The 15,529-nt window shown below is 38.5% G+C and overlaps 1 protein-coding gene across 1 annotated transcript in view; it reads left to right on the plus strand.

Annotated features, from left to right (window-relative positions):
• lrmda (leucine rich melanocyte differentiation associated) overlaps nt 1-15,529 on the plus strand; it is a 226,867-nt gene that overhangs the window by 197,889 nt on the left and 13,449 nt on the right. Inside the window, exon 6 of the mRNA XM_014987333.2 lies at nt 3,493-3,577. Coding sequence (XP_014842819.2) covers nt 3,493-3,577 — 85 coding nt within the window. The remainder of the gene's footprint in view (nt 1-3,492; nt 3,578-15,529) is intronic.

Consider the following 15,529-nt stretch of genomic DNA (forward strand, 5'->3'; position numbering starts at 1 on the left):
CTGTAAATTTGTGCCACATTATCATAAGCTGTGGTGATAACTCACATTGCACAGAGACAATAATGATGTGAACACTCAGCATATGCCCCAGGCCCAGCAAATTAAAACAATGCTCAGCTTGATGAGCAGACTAATCTGGACAGCAGAGAGACTGAACGAGGAGAAGGGGACTCGGGGAGAGTCTTAAATAGACGACACAGCAGCACCTCCCTCTGTTCAGAGTTGGCACGACTAAAGGACTGATAACAGATGAGACGAGGGATACGTGGTGCATACAGCGCCTTTTGGAAGGGTTAATACGCACAGAAGATCTCCACATTTTGACATGTTACTTCAACATACTTGAATAAATTTTATTTGGATTTAATTTTATGCAAAAAAAAAAAATAAGAAATACATTACGTTGTAAGGAAATATCCACAGTTTTCCATTTTTCCATTTTCATAAGGAGAAAGGCTGTTGGGCGCTGCAAAAGACGTTGAGGCTCGAGCCAAAGTTTACCTTCCAGCAGGACACCAACCCTAGTCATGCAGCCCACAGCTCAGTGTAATGGTTTAGATCAAACAATATGTATGCATTGGATTGACCCAGTCAAAGTCCAACTTAAATCCAATAAATATTTGTGTCAAAAGTTGAAAATTACTGTATACAGATTCTCTAAAGATGCCAAAAAGTTAACAAGCATTAAAGCCAGTAATTAAACTCAGGTATTTTATCACTCCAAAACAGGAAGGTATTTTTGCTGTACAAAATATTTTATGGAACAGAAACAATTTCTTTACTTGTTTTTCGCAGAGTGGCACATTATCGTCTTCACATGGTGGTGGCAGCATTATGCTGTGGGAATGGTTTTCATCCAGCAAGAACAGCTTAAACAAGCTGATGGGAAAACGGAGTAAATCCAGAAGAACGGTTAAAAGACCTGAGATTTAAGGCAAAGGTGGAGGTTCAACTTCCAGCTGAACAGCCTACAACCAGAGCTACAACTCAATTTATTTATATAGTACCTATCCACAACAAATAACACCTCAATACAAAGAGTTCAGTTAATTCAATTCAACATTAATAAACTCAATATTACAGGAACTGAAAAATATGATGGGAGCTAAAAATTATTCTGGACTCGAATGGCCTAAAATCAGTTGTAATAAGTTTCATATAATATTCATCTTATTCCAGTTGTCCAGTACTGTTAATCCACATAATTAGTCTCTCTGTGGTGCGGCTAATAATGTGCCACATAGGATGATTATTTGTGGCCAAGCAGCAGGATTAGGAGGTCCGTTTGAGGGCCAAGCAGGCCTGGAGAAGCCATGTCTTGTGATCTTTCAAGCAGATCAGGAAATCAGACAAGCAGAGGCTCAACTCTGAGATTCAGAGATGCGTGGAGGTTAGATTGGAAAGACAAGGCTCACGATTTCTATCTTAGTGCCTGAATTACTCATTTCAACTCATCATAATTGACATAAACACGTTGCGTTTGTTGCGACTGCTAAAAGGAATTATATCCTCGCAGCCAAATGTCAAAAAGCACAAGTTAGAAAGTTTTTCTTTTTAAAGCTGATGGATCGTGCTGATTGTCTGCAGCAGGATGAAGCTTACTCCAGTCTCTGTTGTGCAGGTGCTGCTGTAATGCTGAATTAAACAGACACTGCCCGTTTTTCTCAAATCAAAGGTGACGGTTCTTATTTAGTACTGTATGTTGTCATTTTGGGTTGTTTTACTGCTTGTGTTACTCTTTCCACACAAGTACCTCTCGCAAGCAGTGAGCGAGCTTTGGTGTAACTTATCAAGTTTTAGCCACTCCAGAGGCTCAGAGTAGTGGGTCTGCTGTCAAAACAATATTTCTATTCCAGACTGTTTCTTTCAAACACCCCTGCAGATATGCAGGAAGGCCTCAAATAAGGCATGTTGCCATTTTTCTTTTCGGCGTAATACACGGCACATGCTGGCCAAACCTAAATGCTTATCAGAGATGCTATCTGAAAGCACATTATGTGATTGTTTTCAATTTGCAGCACTCTTTTTGGCCATGAAGAATATGGTTCCATTTAACAGCACCGGCCGTTCCATTTTTCAAGGTTATGCATGGGCATGTTTGGGAACAACAATAAAGGAGGTGGGGAGAAAAAAATGCAGCTCCAAACTGTTTCTAATAGGTATTTGTCATTTAAGTCTCCTGCTATGATTAAAGGCCTTGTGAATTTCTTCCTGCAGGAAAGGAAAGTATTTTTGCAAAGGCATCAGATATCACTGTGTCACGATAAACTGCCTGCTCCACGGGCTAAAAGGCTAAGGGGAAGAAGGAGGATGTTTTGGTCCTTGAAAGTGCACCAAAGAATAACAAAGCAAACGCTATCAACACGAGCATTGTGGGAGACTATTGATATTTTTTAATTTAAAAAAGATCACAGTCGTTTAGGTGTTTAAATGTTCATTTGGGAGTTTGTACACATGATTTTTTCACATTTAACTGCGGACCACTGAATAAGGCGTCTTTACATTTGAACAAGAGGAGAAAATACTGTTGTATTTCTATGTAAATCCTCCTCAATAAGCAAAGTGCTGAAGTTCTCAGACTTCATGTTCAAATTCGTCTTCTAAAATCCCAAATCTCTTTCGACTTACATGAACAAGAAACGGCGCTTTAAGCTTTTTATTTTGTGCCTTTAAGCCAGTCAAATTTTCACAGTAAAATATACAGTATGTGTTCCAATTTCATGAGGATTTTGAACTTCAATTTAGATTTAACTTTACTGCTTTTCATGCATGTAACAGACATGTATTTAAGTACAAAAATTAAACAAAATACACTAAACTAAGTGCAAAAAAGACAACTGCAGTAAAACCTACAGTAATATTACAAAATATTATAAATCAAAAGCCTTTGTTCACATAGTGTCTACTAATAGGCCTGATATATAACATTTTAAAGAGGCAGTATTATGTAAAATCAGCTTTTTTCAGTTTTATGTCATGTTTCTTATCAAAAACATACCTGGAGTGCTGCTCTGACTCTTTCATGCATGTTTGAGAAATCCTTTAATCGCCTATGGCAGCCATTCAGCCGTGCAAAGCGCCTGGGTGGACCAAGCGCCACCTTTGAGGCTCAGCTCCTCCTCGGAGCTGCAGGTTCTAACCTTCCCCTCACAGAGGAGCCATTCCCCGCAAACTCCCCCACTCAGTTCTTTCAGACTAGCCAGCAGCAATTAGCAAATCCCTGGTGGAACTGCGCTCATTATACCAACTACTTCTCCATGAATTGCTGGTAAAAATAATGTTAATAATTTTTAACTGTTGTGATGACTTCCTGAAGGCAGAGTTTCAGAAAGAGCAGGAGTTTTTAGAAGACTATGTCATATGTTTCTTAAATCAGCTACAGTAGTTCAAACATGTCCAAACTTGTAATATCCAGACTCCGGTTACATTAATACTTGTCATACCTTATTTGCTCTAAGCATTTCCTACTCTTCTCTTTCTTGTCTCTCCAAGCTGCCTAACGAGGCAGGATTAGAGAATCGCCCACTGCCCTACACACCTCTGCCTCGAGGATCCAGAGATGCCGGAAACCACAAAGGTAAGACAAATCGATCAGCCTATTTTTTTTTTTTTTTTTTTTCTTTTTACTTTTTTAGTCAGGATGTCTGTCCTCATATCAAATTAAACAAGGCAAACCATAAGACACCATAAATTAGATTCTTCATTGAGAGCCAAGGCTCTTGGATTATGTAAATGTGGGGCATACCCCTACCAGCTGAAGAGGGTGGGAATCCGCTGAACTTGATCATGTGCTGAAGTTATGTTATCTGTTCTTATTGATCTCATCTTGTCTGTGTGATGTGTTGATAGTGGGAATAAATCTGAGTGTCGGTGCACAGACTTCTTACCGCAAGACGAAGCATCCTTGATCTGTAGACATACACATTGATTAGGCCTCATATTGACTGAGTGCAGTCAGTTAATGTAATTATATAGCAACTTCTCAACATCAGACAGCGCCCTCATCATATTCATTCAAAAGACACAATGTTTTAAATCGATCCTGAAGGTCATCTTCTGAGCTTAAAGCATGTTTTCAGGTAAGAATGAATACACATAACAAAACATTGGTTATCCATTCCAATTGATAATGCATTTCTCATATGTAAGATTAAACAAAAGCAGACATGATTTTCTGCATGCCATTCTGAAAAACATATCAGTTTTCTAGCTTGTATTCATCTGCACATTTGTTTTGCATTTCAGTTAATATTATGTAGAAAGACTTTTGTGTAATTATATTGCAATTTCTATGCACTAAATTTGTTTCTATAGCAAATTAAAATAATTTTCTACCAGTAAGTAAAATTTTGGGGGGTTATGGGAATATGGAGTTACATTACCTAACATAAGTAAGGTATTTTTGATATTTTCTTTTCTCTTGGTTCTAAAATAATTGGTAAATATTCTGTACTTGCATAGCACTTTATCAAGTCCAGAGGACCCCAAAGCACTTCACACTAAATTCACTCATTCACCAATTTACACTCTGATGGTGGCGAGCTACTGGACCGTAGCCTGAAGCAGTCTGACAGATGTAAGTCTCCCATACACCAGCGCCACAGGGCCTTCTGACCACCACCACTGGACAAGATGGGTGAATTGTCTTGTCCATAGACACAACAGAGATGGACAGAGAGGGATCTCGAAACAGCATTCCACAGATTTCTGTGGATTACCACCATAACATCCTCTTGAGTATAAAAATATTAAATTGTGAAACGATCTAATCGCTGTGAGAATCCTGTGACTAGGTTACAGTTAGATGGCAGCAGTGCTAATGTTAACAAGCTAACTCATTTGTTAATGCATTTAATCATATTTGGTTAAAACACATAAAACACCAAGCCTATGAGAATCACAAAACCATTTTATTTTGTGAAAACACAGAATACCATTACTGTTACAGTTCTAAGACTTCCACAGAATTAGACATGGCAAGAAAGCACAATATAAGGACTCGTCAAACATGGACTGGAGTGTATTTGCATTGACTTCTAAGGCTATGGAGCACTGTTGCAGATTTATAAAACCTATTATTTGTGAAAACAAAAGTAAACTGAAAATATTATTTAGGAGATACACTTATGAACATAAGGTGTATCATCTCGCCTCAACCAGATGTTTTATTATACCGTGGTCGTGCACTCATGAAAAACCTTAACATGTTAAAGATTTTTAAACAGTTTGTGCCAAAAGCGAAAGTTTACTCTGGCTTTTTCTGTCTTTTATGGTGGCTATTGTAATGAGCTGACCACCACTGACTGGATGACTTATTAGCAGTGAGTGTCTCTGCCCTACACACAGTAAACTAACAGCCCCATTTGTTGTACCAAGGACAGATCTGTGTCGTTAAACCCAGGACAGTTGCAGCTCTTGCCAGATGCGAGTACAGAGATGCCTTGTACTTTGTCAAAATCAGACCTGTTAAGAACAGCCCATTTAAAGGTGAAAGGATCTGACACGTGGAATATTTCCCCCCTCTGTCTTAGATCTGTGCAACAATGACAGTCTTCATTTGTTATTTTTATGCTGCTGTGCTGCAGTCTTAGATAACACAACCCTCATATTCGTCCTTCACCTCCGTTTCATGTCCCTGCCGGAAGCCCCCACCCTAACGGTTTCTTTTTTCCTCCACTACATTTATTTATCCTCTCCTAAACTTTGCAGTTTTTTGAACCGTGTGAGGTAGATGGTCACAGCATGTTCTCATTTAGAGGGAACAAAGTAATGCCAAAAATGTTGCGTTAACATAGAACATTTTTCAGACAGTAATTCCTCTGTGTTTACTCAGCTAAAACCTGGATGTAAACAATAAAGGGCAGACAAAATGCAGCAGGATTTTAAGTAGGTTACTGCAATGTTTTTGTCTCTGGACACATTTTACATCTAGTTTTTTAGCTTTGCTTTTGTTTTGTTTTTTAGTCACACTTAATATGTTTATTCTCCTGTCTTGGCTGCTTTTTCAGCTTTGAGAGGTACTTTGTAATCAGTGCCTATTATAGCAGATGTTTAGTAACTCAGCATTCAAGTCTGGTTTTTTTTTTTTTTCGTTTTTTTTTTTTTACAATATGTGAAAGTGACAGAAGTTGCTGAAAAAAGTTCATTTTAAAAGAGTAACAGGGAGACCATATAGTTCTACCCCCATTCTTGCACCACGAAGGGAGATTAGCAGCATTTCTGACATCCCTCCTCTGGACAGCGCAGAAAGAACCTCTCTTTCCTCCTTTCAGTCGTCTGCACCCACCATGTCACCTGTGTGGAAGCCCAAGAGCCTGGGTGCCAGAGGTAATTACAGCAGCAACAAGCTCTCAGAGCAGGGCGGCACTGGCAGGTCACTGCCCGAGAGAGAGGGGTAGAAACCATGGCCACAACTCTTGTCGTGATTGGTGAGGGAATCAACCTGGAGGAGTTAAAATAAGGCAACACAGACAAGAGCTGACGGGTAACACAGGAAAGGTGTTATTGGTTTGGTTATAGACACAAAAGTATACTTTTTTATCGCAAAAGAATAATTGGAAAAAAGGCAAACAAGAAAAGTCACAAAGAAAAGGAGCATTAAACGTTGAAGATTAGACCTTAAAATAGAGAAAACTAGACAAAAAGACAAAGTGAAGGAGAATGGGGCGGGGGGCTTTAGAGTACTTTGGTGAAAGCGTGATACAGAATGCAGTACACAGTCTGGCAGAGGGGCCTGAGGATCTTCCACTACTGTCACCTTGACTCTAACTCTTGGTGCTGGTCCAACTGCCAGCTTAACTCTAAATCTAGCTGTAGAAAATGGAGTCTCTGCCTAAAGTAAACTACAAAGAATGGTATGTACCATACAATTAACCCATGGCCAGTGACACTGACACTGCATTCTTGTCTATTTCCATGATAGCTTTGTTTTGTTTTTGTTTTTGTTTTTAATCTGGCTATTTTTATTGAATACCACATAAGGTACATGTGCCTTTTTCCCCCAGTTGTATTTGGGTTTGTTGTTCACAATGGATATTTTCATATTCACAACACAAATAACAAAACATATTCAGAAAATAAAAACATGAGCCCAAGACAGCCAAAAGTGGCCCGAGCGTAATGATGTTCCAGTGTTTACTTGGAGGAAAGAAAGAAGAAATGCCATCAGAAAGCAGTAGGCATCCTAAACAATGGGCTTCCTACACACAGATTTAAAAGCATCCTATAGCAAAATCTCCCTGTAATTCATCTCTGTGGTAAATGACTGTTTGATAAAAACTGTATTTCAAAATACATACATGTTGTTGTCATCACTCTTTAACACACAAACCTGCACCAGCACGTCTAATTCTTTCCACTGCTAATGTGTAGGGATTGTACATGTCTAATTGTTATAATAAAAAAAATAAATAAAACATTTCACCTGTGAAGCATTCCAGTCTCTAGGGGTCAAAATGTTATTGCAGAGAAACATACTACTTAAACTCCATATATCTGTAAAAATCCATGTTGTTTGGTCCTAAAAAAAATTACTTCAACTTAATGCTGCACATCTACTGATTGGAAGGGAAGTTAAATTATTCAGACAGCAGCTGCAGTCAAATGGCCTCTCCTTTAGCTCAGACTCAGAAACAAACAAAGCCGATACAGGTAATCTTCATGAGTAAATATTCTAGAGGAAACTTAGAGTATGTGGTTATTCATGTATTTTTATAATACGGCAAACAAGAAAAGTCACAGATGTTCTGTTTAAAAGGAATGGATAGTTTAATTTCAAGATGTTCTTATTATCTGACTTTACAATATATTTTGCTTTTACAATAATATTAATTATATAGATCTAACTAAAGGTGTAAATGCAAATACATTTTTCACTTGTTCTATTACGCTAGACATTTTTACTGATATTAAATCATTACTCGGAGCATATTTCTGTAGTTGGAGAATTAAATGGAGTAAACAGACAAAGAAAGATTCTCTGAAATATGTCTTGCAATACAAGCCTAGGGCCCTTTTATTCCTGTTGTTCTTGGTCTCCTTTCAGCTACTTTATATATCTATCTTTTTTAAAATCTCAAGAGGAAAACTGTGTTTAAGTGGGGGGTGGGGGAGGAAAAATAAACGTCTTCCTGATGACACCCACGGGGTACCTCACATTTCTTTGAAAGTTGGATTTTATTGCACATCGACATTTATCCGCACCAAAACTCCAGCCGAACCTCGCTTTTGCATTGTCGGTACCCTCGAAAAATGAAAATGAAAAAGAAAAAATAAAACAAAAAAAAATAAAAATGGAGCGACGGGAACAGATCCAAGCAAAGAGCAAACTGCTTTACAGTTGCTGCACAACAAATAAACAAACATCTGGAAGCATTCAGAGCACCCCATTAGAAGGGCTCTGGGCTTTGCCAAAAAGGGGTAAATGATGAGGAATGGGCTGTCGAGAGGCTCGTGGAGACAGGGGAGAGGCCAGATGATGGAGCTGTGGGTGTTAAGCACTGCCTTTTAGAGCTCAGCTGGGCTCATAGAGATCTACACCTGCTGCTATCTCCTCCTCCCCTTCTCTTCTGCACCAGACATCTGGATGGGATACATGACTAATGGATGACTAAACTGCTCATGTTGAAACTTAGTTGTCATTGTGAAGAAAAAGGTTGTTGGTGAGACAGATGACTCAATGTTATTCTTTAATGCGATAAGTGAAACTAAAAAGTGAGCTTGACGACTCTGAAAAGTGGTGTTGCGTCGAAGCATTTACTTCATGTGTTTCTCTTTTTTTATATATTAAACTGAGCTAAGTGCCTTGCTTATAACTAAAGGATAATGTGCATGTTGTGAGGTTCTGCTGGGTTTTTATATGTGTAAACACATTTTTTGTGTAAATTAATTGAATCATTACCTAACAGACATCTGTTTCTTGACTCTAGTTAGTCATTGTACGTCATTATTTCCCACATTGTTCATGACTGATACTTTAGCTCTGTTTGATATCGTTCCATAAAAACTCCCATGGTTTCCCTGAAATTCTTCCCGTTGTCGTTTGGACTGCCCCGACGTGTTCTGTGAGTATGAAAATGTCCTCACTGGGACTTTTGAGAAAACACAGAACACCTTTGACGTGTCCCTTTAGACTCAATGTCCAAGCTCTGAGAGATGTTTTGCTCAGGCCCATAATGATTATTCCAGCAGGATCTGTCCCCTGATAAACATCACGGTTAAACACTGCTCATTAGTTATACAAGGGCACAGGCCCCTGTGTTACTAAAATGAGTTATATGGAAAAAGCAAAGAGTAAACGTATCCTCCAGATTCTTTTAAATGCCATTTGCAAAGCCACTGTCCACAAACCCTGGTAATAAAGCAAGCAAAAGGTGATGTGAGCACTCAATATTGATGGCAGATGACAGAAGATAAAATATTGCTGTTGAAAATTATACTGGACGGATCTGACTGCCAGATTTTCAGCTCTAGCAGCGACGAGACACAACTTCTATCTAGAATGTGCTGAAATTATTTTATTAAACCTTTAATGAATTTAGTTTATGCTTTTTCTTGGTGTTTAAATTGACCTTATTTGCAGGTAGTGCATCTTAATTGATTCAATGATTTTTTTCTAAAACAAGGTGAAAGTTCAATCCTGTCTGCCCCTGGAAATAAAATTCCTCCTGTCTATTTGTTGTTTGTACCATTTCAATACTCATGAACTAATAGGATTAATCAATATCCTTTATGGATGTATGTGCCCTGAATTGATGTGCCAGTCATTTGAAAACAGTTTTTTATATGTATTGTAGAAGAATCTGGTCCTTAAAAGAAGTTTTATTCTTACAGTGCTAGAGCTTCTCTTCTTTCATCTAACATGAAATTACAATAAAAAACAACAACAAAAGCTTTAATAAAACTCTTTCACAGCCACATTTAACTTTCTCTGATTTCATCCGTTTCATATCACAACAGCAACATCAGTATTGTAAATACTCCCCTTGTATTATGCAGCCTCTATTTCCCTTATCTGACTGAAATGATGCGGCATTATTTGTCTCTGGAGTGGATTGGAACAGCAACAAGAATATCCATTTAAGTCAGTCTATGGAGATAGATGAGGGTAGAGGGGACAGGGTAAACTGGGCCTGCAATCCCTCATCGTCGCTTTAAATGAGAACACTGCTCCACTCGCATCCGGAGCTCTGTTTTTTCTTTTTTTTTTCTTTTTAAGGCGTGTCTGTCCTTGTTATTGCTAGCCCTGGAAATCACCTTTCTGCATTTTCTCCTTCACAGTCAAGCTAGATTAAAATGCCAAGATAACCTCCTCAGCGTCCATGACAGGCTTCACTGCCAGCGTCTGACGAGCAAGTTCTAAACTGCTTTGAGAAAGCAGCCTTCCACCAAGTGTCATTATCTCGCTGTTATCGGATGGCACTTCTCTAGCAGTGTGTGAATAATTCTGTTTGTGCTGGCTTTGGGGAAATGTCGGTGACACTATTGTTTTTTACCTCGCCTTTTGATGTTGCTGAAAGAGCCTCCCGAGTGCTGGGTTCTTAAACTGATGTTAGGTGTATACAGCAAAAACTTAAAGTGAAAAGATAGCGCTGTCAACTTCTTAGCCACCCCTAAATATTTGTGAGTTCCTTTGCCACTGTGTAAAGGCAAAAACACTTCTCTCTGTGATATTCTGTTTCATAAATATCGTTCTGTTCAAGTTCACATCACTTAAATGTACCTCTAATAAAGCTATTAAAGAGTTTTATTTTGATGAGCAGAAGATTTCAGCCATCGGTTTTGGTTTTCAGAAATAATTGTCGGGAGCAAATAAATCTGGTCCAGAAGGTTTTGTAAACCACTCTTGTGTTGTTGATAAACGAACATCGCTTCCACTTAACTTGGATCTACTTTAGAACCGCTCCATCCGTCTTTGGCGTAAAATTATTACGACGTTTGAGTCATTTTCTCAGCAGCAGGAAAATATTTAGCCTCTTAAATCTTTACAGTCCGTGACCATTACAGTCAAACTTTTCTTATTTACGATGATACAAAGCCAGTTGGACTCAACTGTTAGAACTTCCTTAGGCACACAGATGTAAGTTTGTTGGCTGCTTTGCATGATGTCTAAGGCAGCTAGACAAGGACATGAGCTCCTGCCAAGCACACCCAGCCCTCTTGGAAAATCATACAGCTGGTGCTCTTGACACCGGTCCACATCCTAGCTGCTCTGGTCATTCTCAAGGAAGCAGCAGAACATGAATCATCCAGTGAGGATAGGTCTGCTAAACTCAACTCTGACTCTTATATAGCAACATTATTATTTTTTTCTGTTTTTCTGTGAGCTTCAGCATGAACAGGATTGCAGAACATCTATTTGTTGTGCACGTTTTACGTCATACTTATATGTTGTCCAGGGCTCAATTTGGTAGAAATGACAAAGTCAAAACTTCTGTTTTGTTTTTGTAGCCTTTGTGGTTACTAACCTGAGACTCCATTATGATGCTTAAGGTCTCGTCTAAGCTGCCAGACAGTTTTGGGATGAATCTTCTTCTGGAAAGCCACTTAATAAGCTGGCAGATGCTAAATCCCTTGGGATTCTGAATAGGAAATGATCAGATCAGTTAGCTAAGAAATGAGCTTTCCAGGTGTTTTTCTACAGAGTTAAACCATTTCTAATTTCTATTAAGAAGAATATGATACCAATTTGTTAAATCGTGTGGGTTTCTACTTCATTTATCTTAATCTGTCTGTTCCTCGTGAATTATATTCTCAGTAGACTGTAGACGCTAATGCAGGATAACAGATCTCACACTGTAATCATTCAAGATGAGCACATGTCTTAATGCTGGTCTGTTTAATGGTTCAAACAAATTAAATTTCAGTTCAGTTATTGGCTTGTTTATCATGCTACTTTTCTGAGCAGCTGTGCCATATTACCAACCCTTTCTGTCCAGGATGGTAATTTGTAGTGATGCATCAGAAGTAGTCAGTGTAAATTCATACAGCAATATGAGAACAAATGTTCTCATATTGCTGTACCTTTCTAACATATCAGTAAAGTTGTAAATGTTTCAGAATTGCACTAGATCGATTATCACATCCAATATGTTTTTCACAACTTTTGTGAAATATCTACATCTGAAATATTGTTTTGTAAATAATGACCCTTTAATCAAACGTTGGCATATTTAATGGACTTTCAAGGCAACTTTTAGAGCAACTTTGCATTAAAGGTGTCATTATTTATCGAATGACACTTCATGACAACAGTCATAGACATTCATAAAGACTCGTTCATATTCATTACAGGTGTTATGTCATGTTTATGACAGTGTCATGTTAGTCTGATGCACTTCCCTTCATATAAAGTGTTCCCGACGCACAAATAGCCTGCAATGTGAACGTTCATTAGGCTGCATTTTTACCAAAATACTAGAATAAGATAAATTGGAAAAGGTTTTTTTTTTATTTGACTGTACTGTAAGTCAACACTGAAAGTGAAAAATTTATATATTTGACTAGCCTGTCGGGATGAATATAATTTTCGTCAGAAGTGCATAACAAATATTTTCCCATGATTTAATCACTTGTTTTATTAGACAATTGTGGCCCCTGAAACAATGCACACTCCAACACACTCATTCGCAGGTACCCTCAATGCTCCAAGCTTTAGCAGTGAAAAGTGAACTCATCTGTCAATTACGGCGGGCTCCATTGGACCGTTGTCTGAACTGTTTTTTGTTTTTTTCTTACTCTCTGGATACACTCCGGTGGATCCAGTGATTTATTGTCAACGGCCTCTGCGTCAATATACAATTGGGAGACACTGAGCAATAATGTCTACACAAACTATTGTCAGAGTATCAACATTTCTCACATTAAGCACCATTCAGTTTATTCACTGCATTAAACTGTCGGAAATCCTATTTGGATTTTCTGCTTCGAAACAGAAGCCCATTACCCCCCATATGTTTGAGTACCAACGCAAATAATGGAAGCTTTTTCCTGCAGATTTTCAGGCTTTTCTTATTCATTTGTTTATTTGGTTATTTAAATTAAGTGCATTATTAAATCTTTAGAAAGAAGGACTGTGGTTTCAGGAGGTAATGGACCTTTTTTTTATTTCTTGTGTAGAGGCATTAAGCTAAAAATGAAAAGAGTGAGGTCACTGAAATGCTACCAAGTCCAAAACAACCTTTTAATCTGTCACTTTGATTTCCTTATTAAGCCTCTTTAAACAGACAGAGCAGGTTTCTCTGTCATGATAATACAAGTGGACAAGTTACTTCACCATCATGGTTTGATATGAAAATAGTTCCTGGCATGTAGCTCCAGTGCAAGATGACTGAGCAGCCAGGATATTTTCTTCCCTTTACATAGGAATTTAACCAAGATTATTATTATATGTTTTTCAAAGGCAGTGGATTCCAGTTTTTGATGTTTTTGTGATGCCTATCAACAATACCCTATCTTTGCTTAAGCTATTGCAATGCAAAAAAAAAAAAAAAGATTTCTTAAGGAAGGCTTTATTCAACCTCCCTCTCCCACCTCCCGCTAATGAATAGTTGTTTTAGTAAAGTAAAATAGAAGATCTTTTTTGTCTCGAGTGTCAAATGCCAACAGAACCTCATGAGAAAGCTGAAATATGTCTCCTAACTTGACATCATTAGCAAGTGTTAACACATGACCTTTGGCAGCATCTGCAAATGACTCCACACCATTTTTGGCAACTTCTACAGCAACAACTCTGCCTTGGACAGATGGATAACAGAAATAGGGCAGATGGCATGATATTTTCTAGATGTGGTTAGCTTTGGGAAATCTAAATTTTGCAAAGACGTTAAGTTGCAGGGTTTCCTGGCTATCAAACTGCACTTTTTTGTTGTTGGAAATGTCAGATCACTTTTTTTTATATTCTTGATATTTATATTGTTCCAATGAGAAAAAAAATATATTTTGAACCATATTCCAGATTATTGTTAAGAAATGAAATAATATTTAGGTAACCTTGGATTCAAGGTGATGACAGAGCCACAGGCTTCTGTTGTTAGAGGTCTTCTGTAATTTTACACTTCATACTTTGCAAAAGTATTGATAGGTCCTAAAGCTTTGCAATGTTTACTGCCTTAAATTTTACACAAGACAGTAGAGAAATATGCAATAGAAGGGATGGGATATATGGTTTTTGCAAGTAAATGAAATTCTTAAAGTGGGGCGAGCATTTGCATTTTGGCCTCTTAACACTGATGCAGCTAATTCCAGTTGCACTGACTGAGTTGATGGAGTCTACTTATTAGTAAATGTAGTCCTGTAGAATGACCCTGTCAAAGCCCAGTTTTAAAAGTATTTGAGCAGTTGTGCCAACTCTTGAGTATTGCTCTTTAGACACTACTCATCTAATCCGAGGTTGAGCTATATTGCCAGAAAAAAAAAAGACAGAAATGTTAAAAATCTTGTATTACGTCCTTCTCAAATATGTTCTACATTGAAGTTTGTTGTTGACAAAACATGGATACGTCTAATCCATGTTTAAAGGGTGTGAATTATTTTTGCAAGGCTCTGGACGTAAAACTGCTGCATTTTATTGTGTTAATTTGCTGTTGTTGAAGGCGATTCTTCGCTCTACTGACAAGGTGATTTGTTGTTACCTGTCAGGGCGTGGCAAGGTAATCTTGACAAATACAATGAACAAATCAAGGGCATTAGCGCTTTGATGTGAGGTCGATAATATTTGGCTTCATTAATTCCCATGCCCTGAGATGACATCCCACCCCTATTAGGTTTGAAATCTCATCCCCTTCTCCTCTATACCTCAGCTGTGACTCAACCAAGCAGCCAAGCAGATAATACGCTCTGAGCTCTGAAACATGTACCATTATAATTAGCTTTGTCAGGTCCTAGCCCTTATAACCCTCATGCAGATAATATGATAATATGTCTTCATAACCGGCTGACCTTACATGCTCAATATTTCTCCCCTTATGAAGATTACATGTCAATAAAGTAATTGAGTCCCGGGGTGTGTGGCAAGTGAAGATTTAGGTTATTGGACTTTTCGGGGCAGTGATGTACGAGCGTTATTATTCTACCTGTCAGGAGATGTGCAAGGGGCTGAGGACAGTCCGAGAGTGTCAGGGGAGGGAGAGGAAAGGTGAGGAGAGGAAAAAGAGAGGAAGACGGAGATCAGGGAGAAGAGAAAGAGACAGGAGGATGCTGAAAGAAATGAAGTGAGCCAAAGAAGGACACAGACAAGGGAGAGTGAGAGAAAAACGGAAATGAAGAGGAGGAGGGAGCGAGACTGGGGGAGAGCAAAGAAGCCGGACTCATTTCTCACCAGGAGGGACGGATCCACAGTTAATCATTCCTTTATACCTTCAGCTCTCCATCCCAGCCTTTACTCTCTGCATATGAACAGGGGATGTGTCATATTAATTAAAAGAAATAGAGTTACAGTGGAGCCATTCATCTGAATGGGACACGGAGAGGCCAGAGGGGCTCGAAATATTCCACACAACACAAAGCCATCATCACCTCAGCCTCACATCTG

Source organism: Poecilia mexicana, unplaced genomic scaffold (assembly GCF_051168715.1).
Source record: "Poecilia mexicana isolate PSO_F unplaced genomic scaffold, ASM5116871v1 scaffold_15, whole genome shotgun sequence".
In the NCBI taxonomy this organism is placed as follows: Eukaryota; Metazoa; Chordata; class Actinopteri; order Cyprinodontiformes; family Poeciliidae; genus Poecilia; species Poecilia mexicana.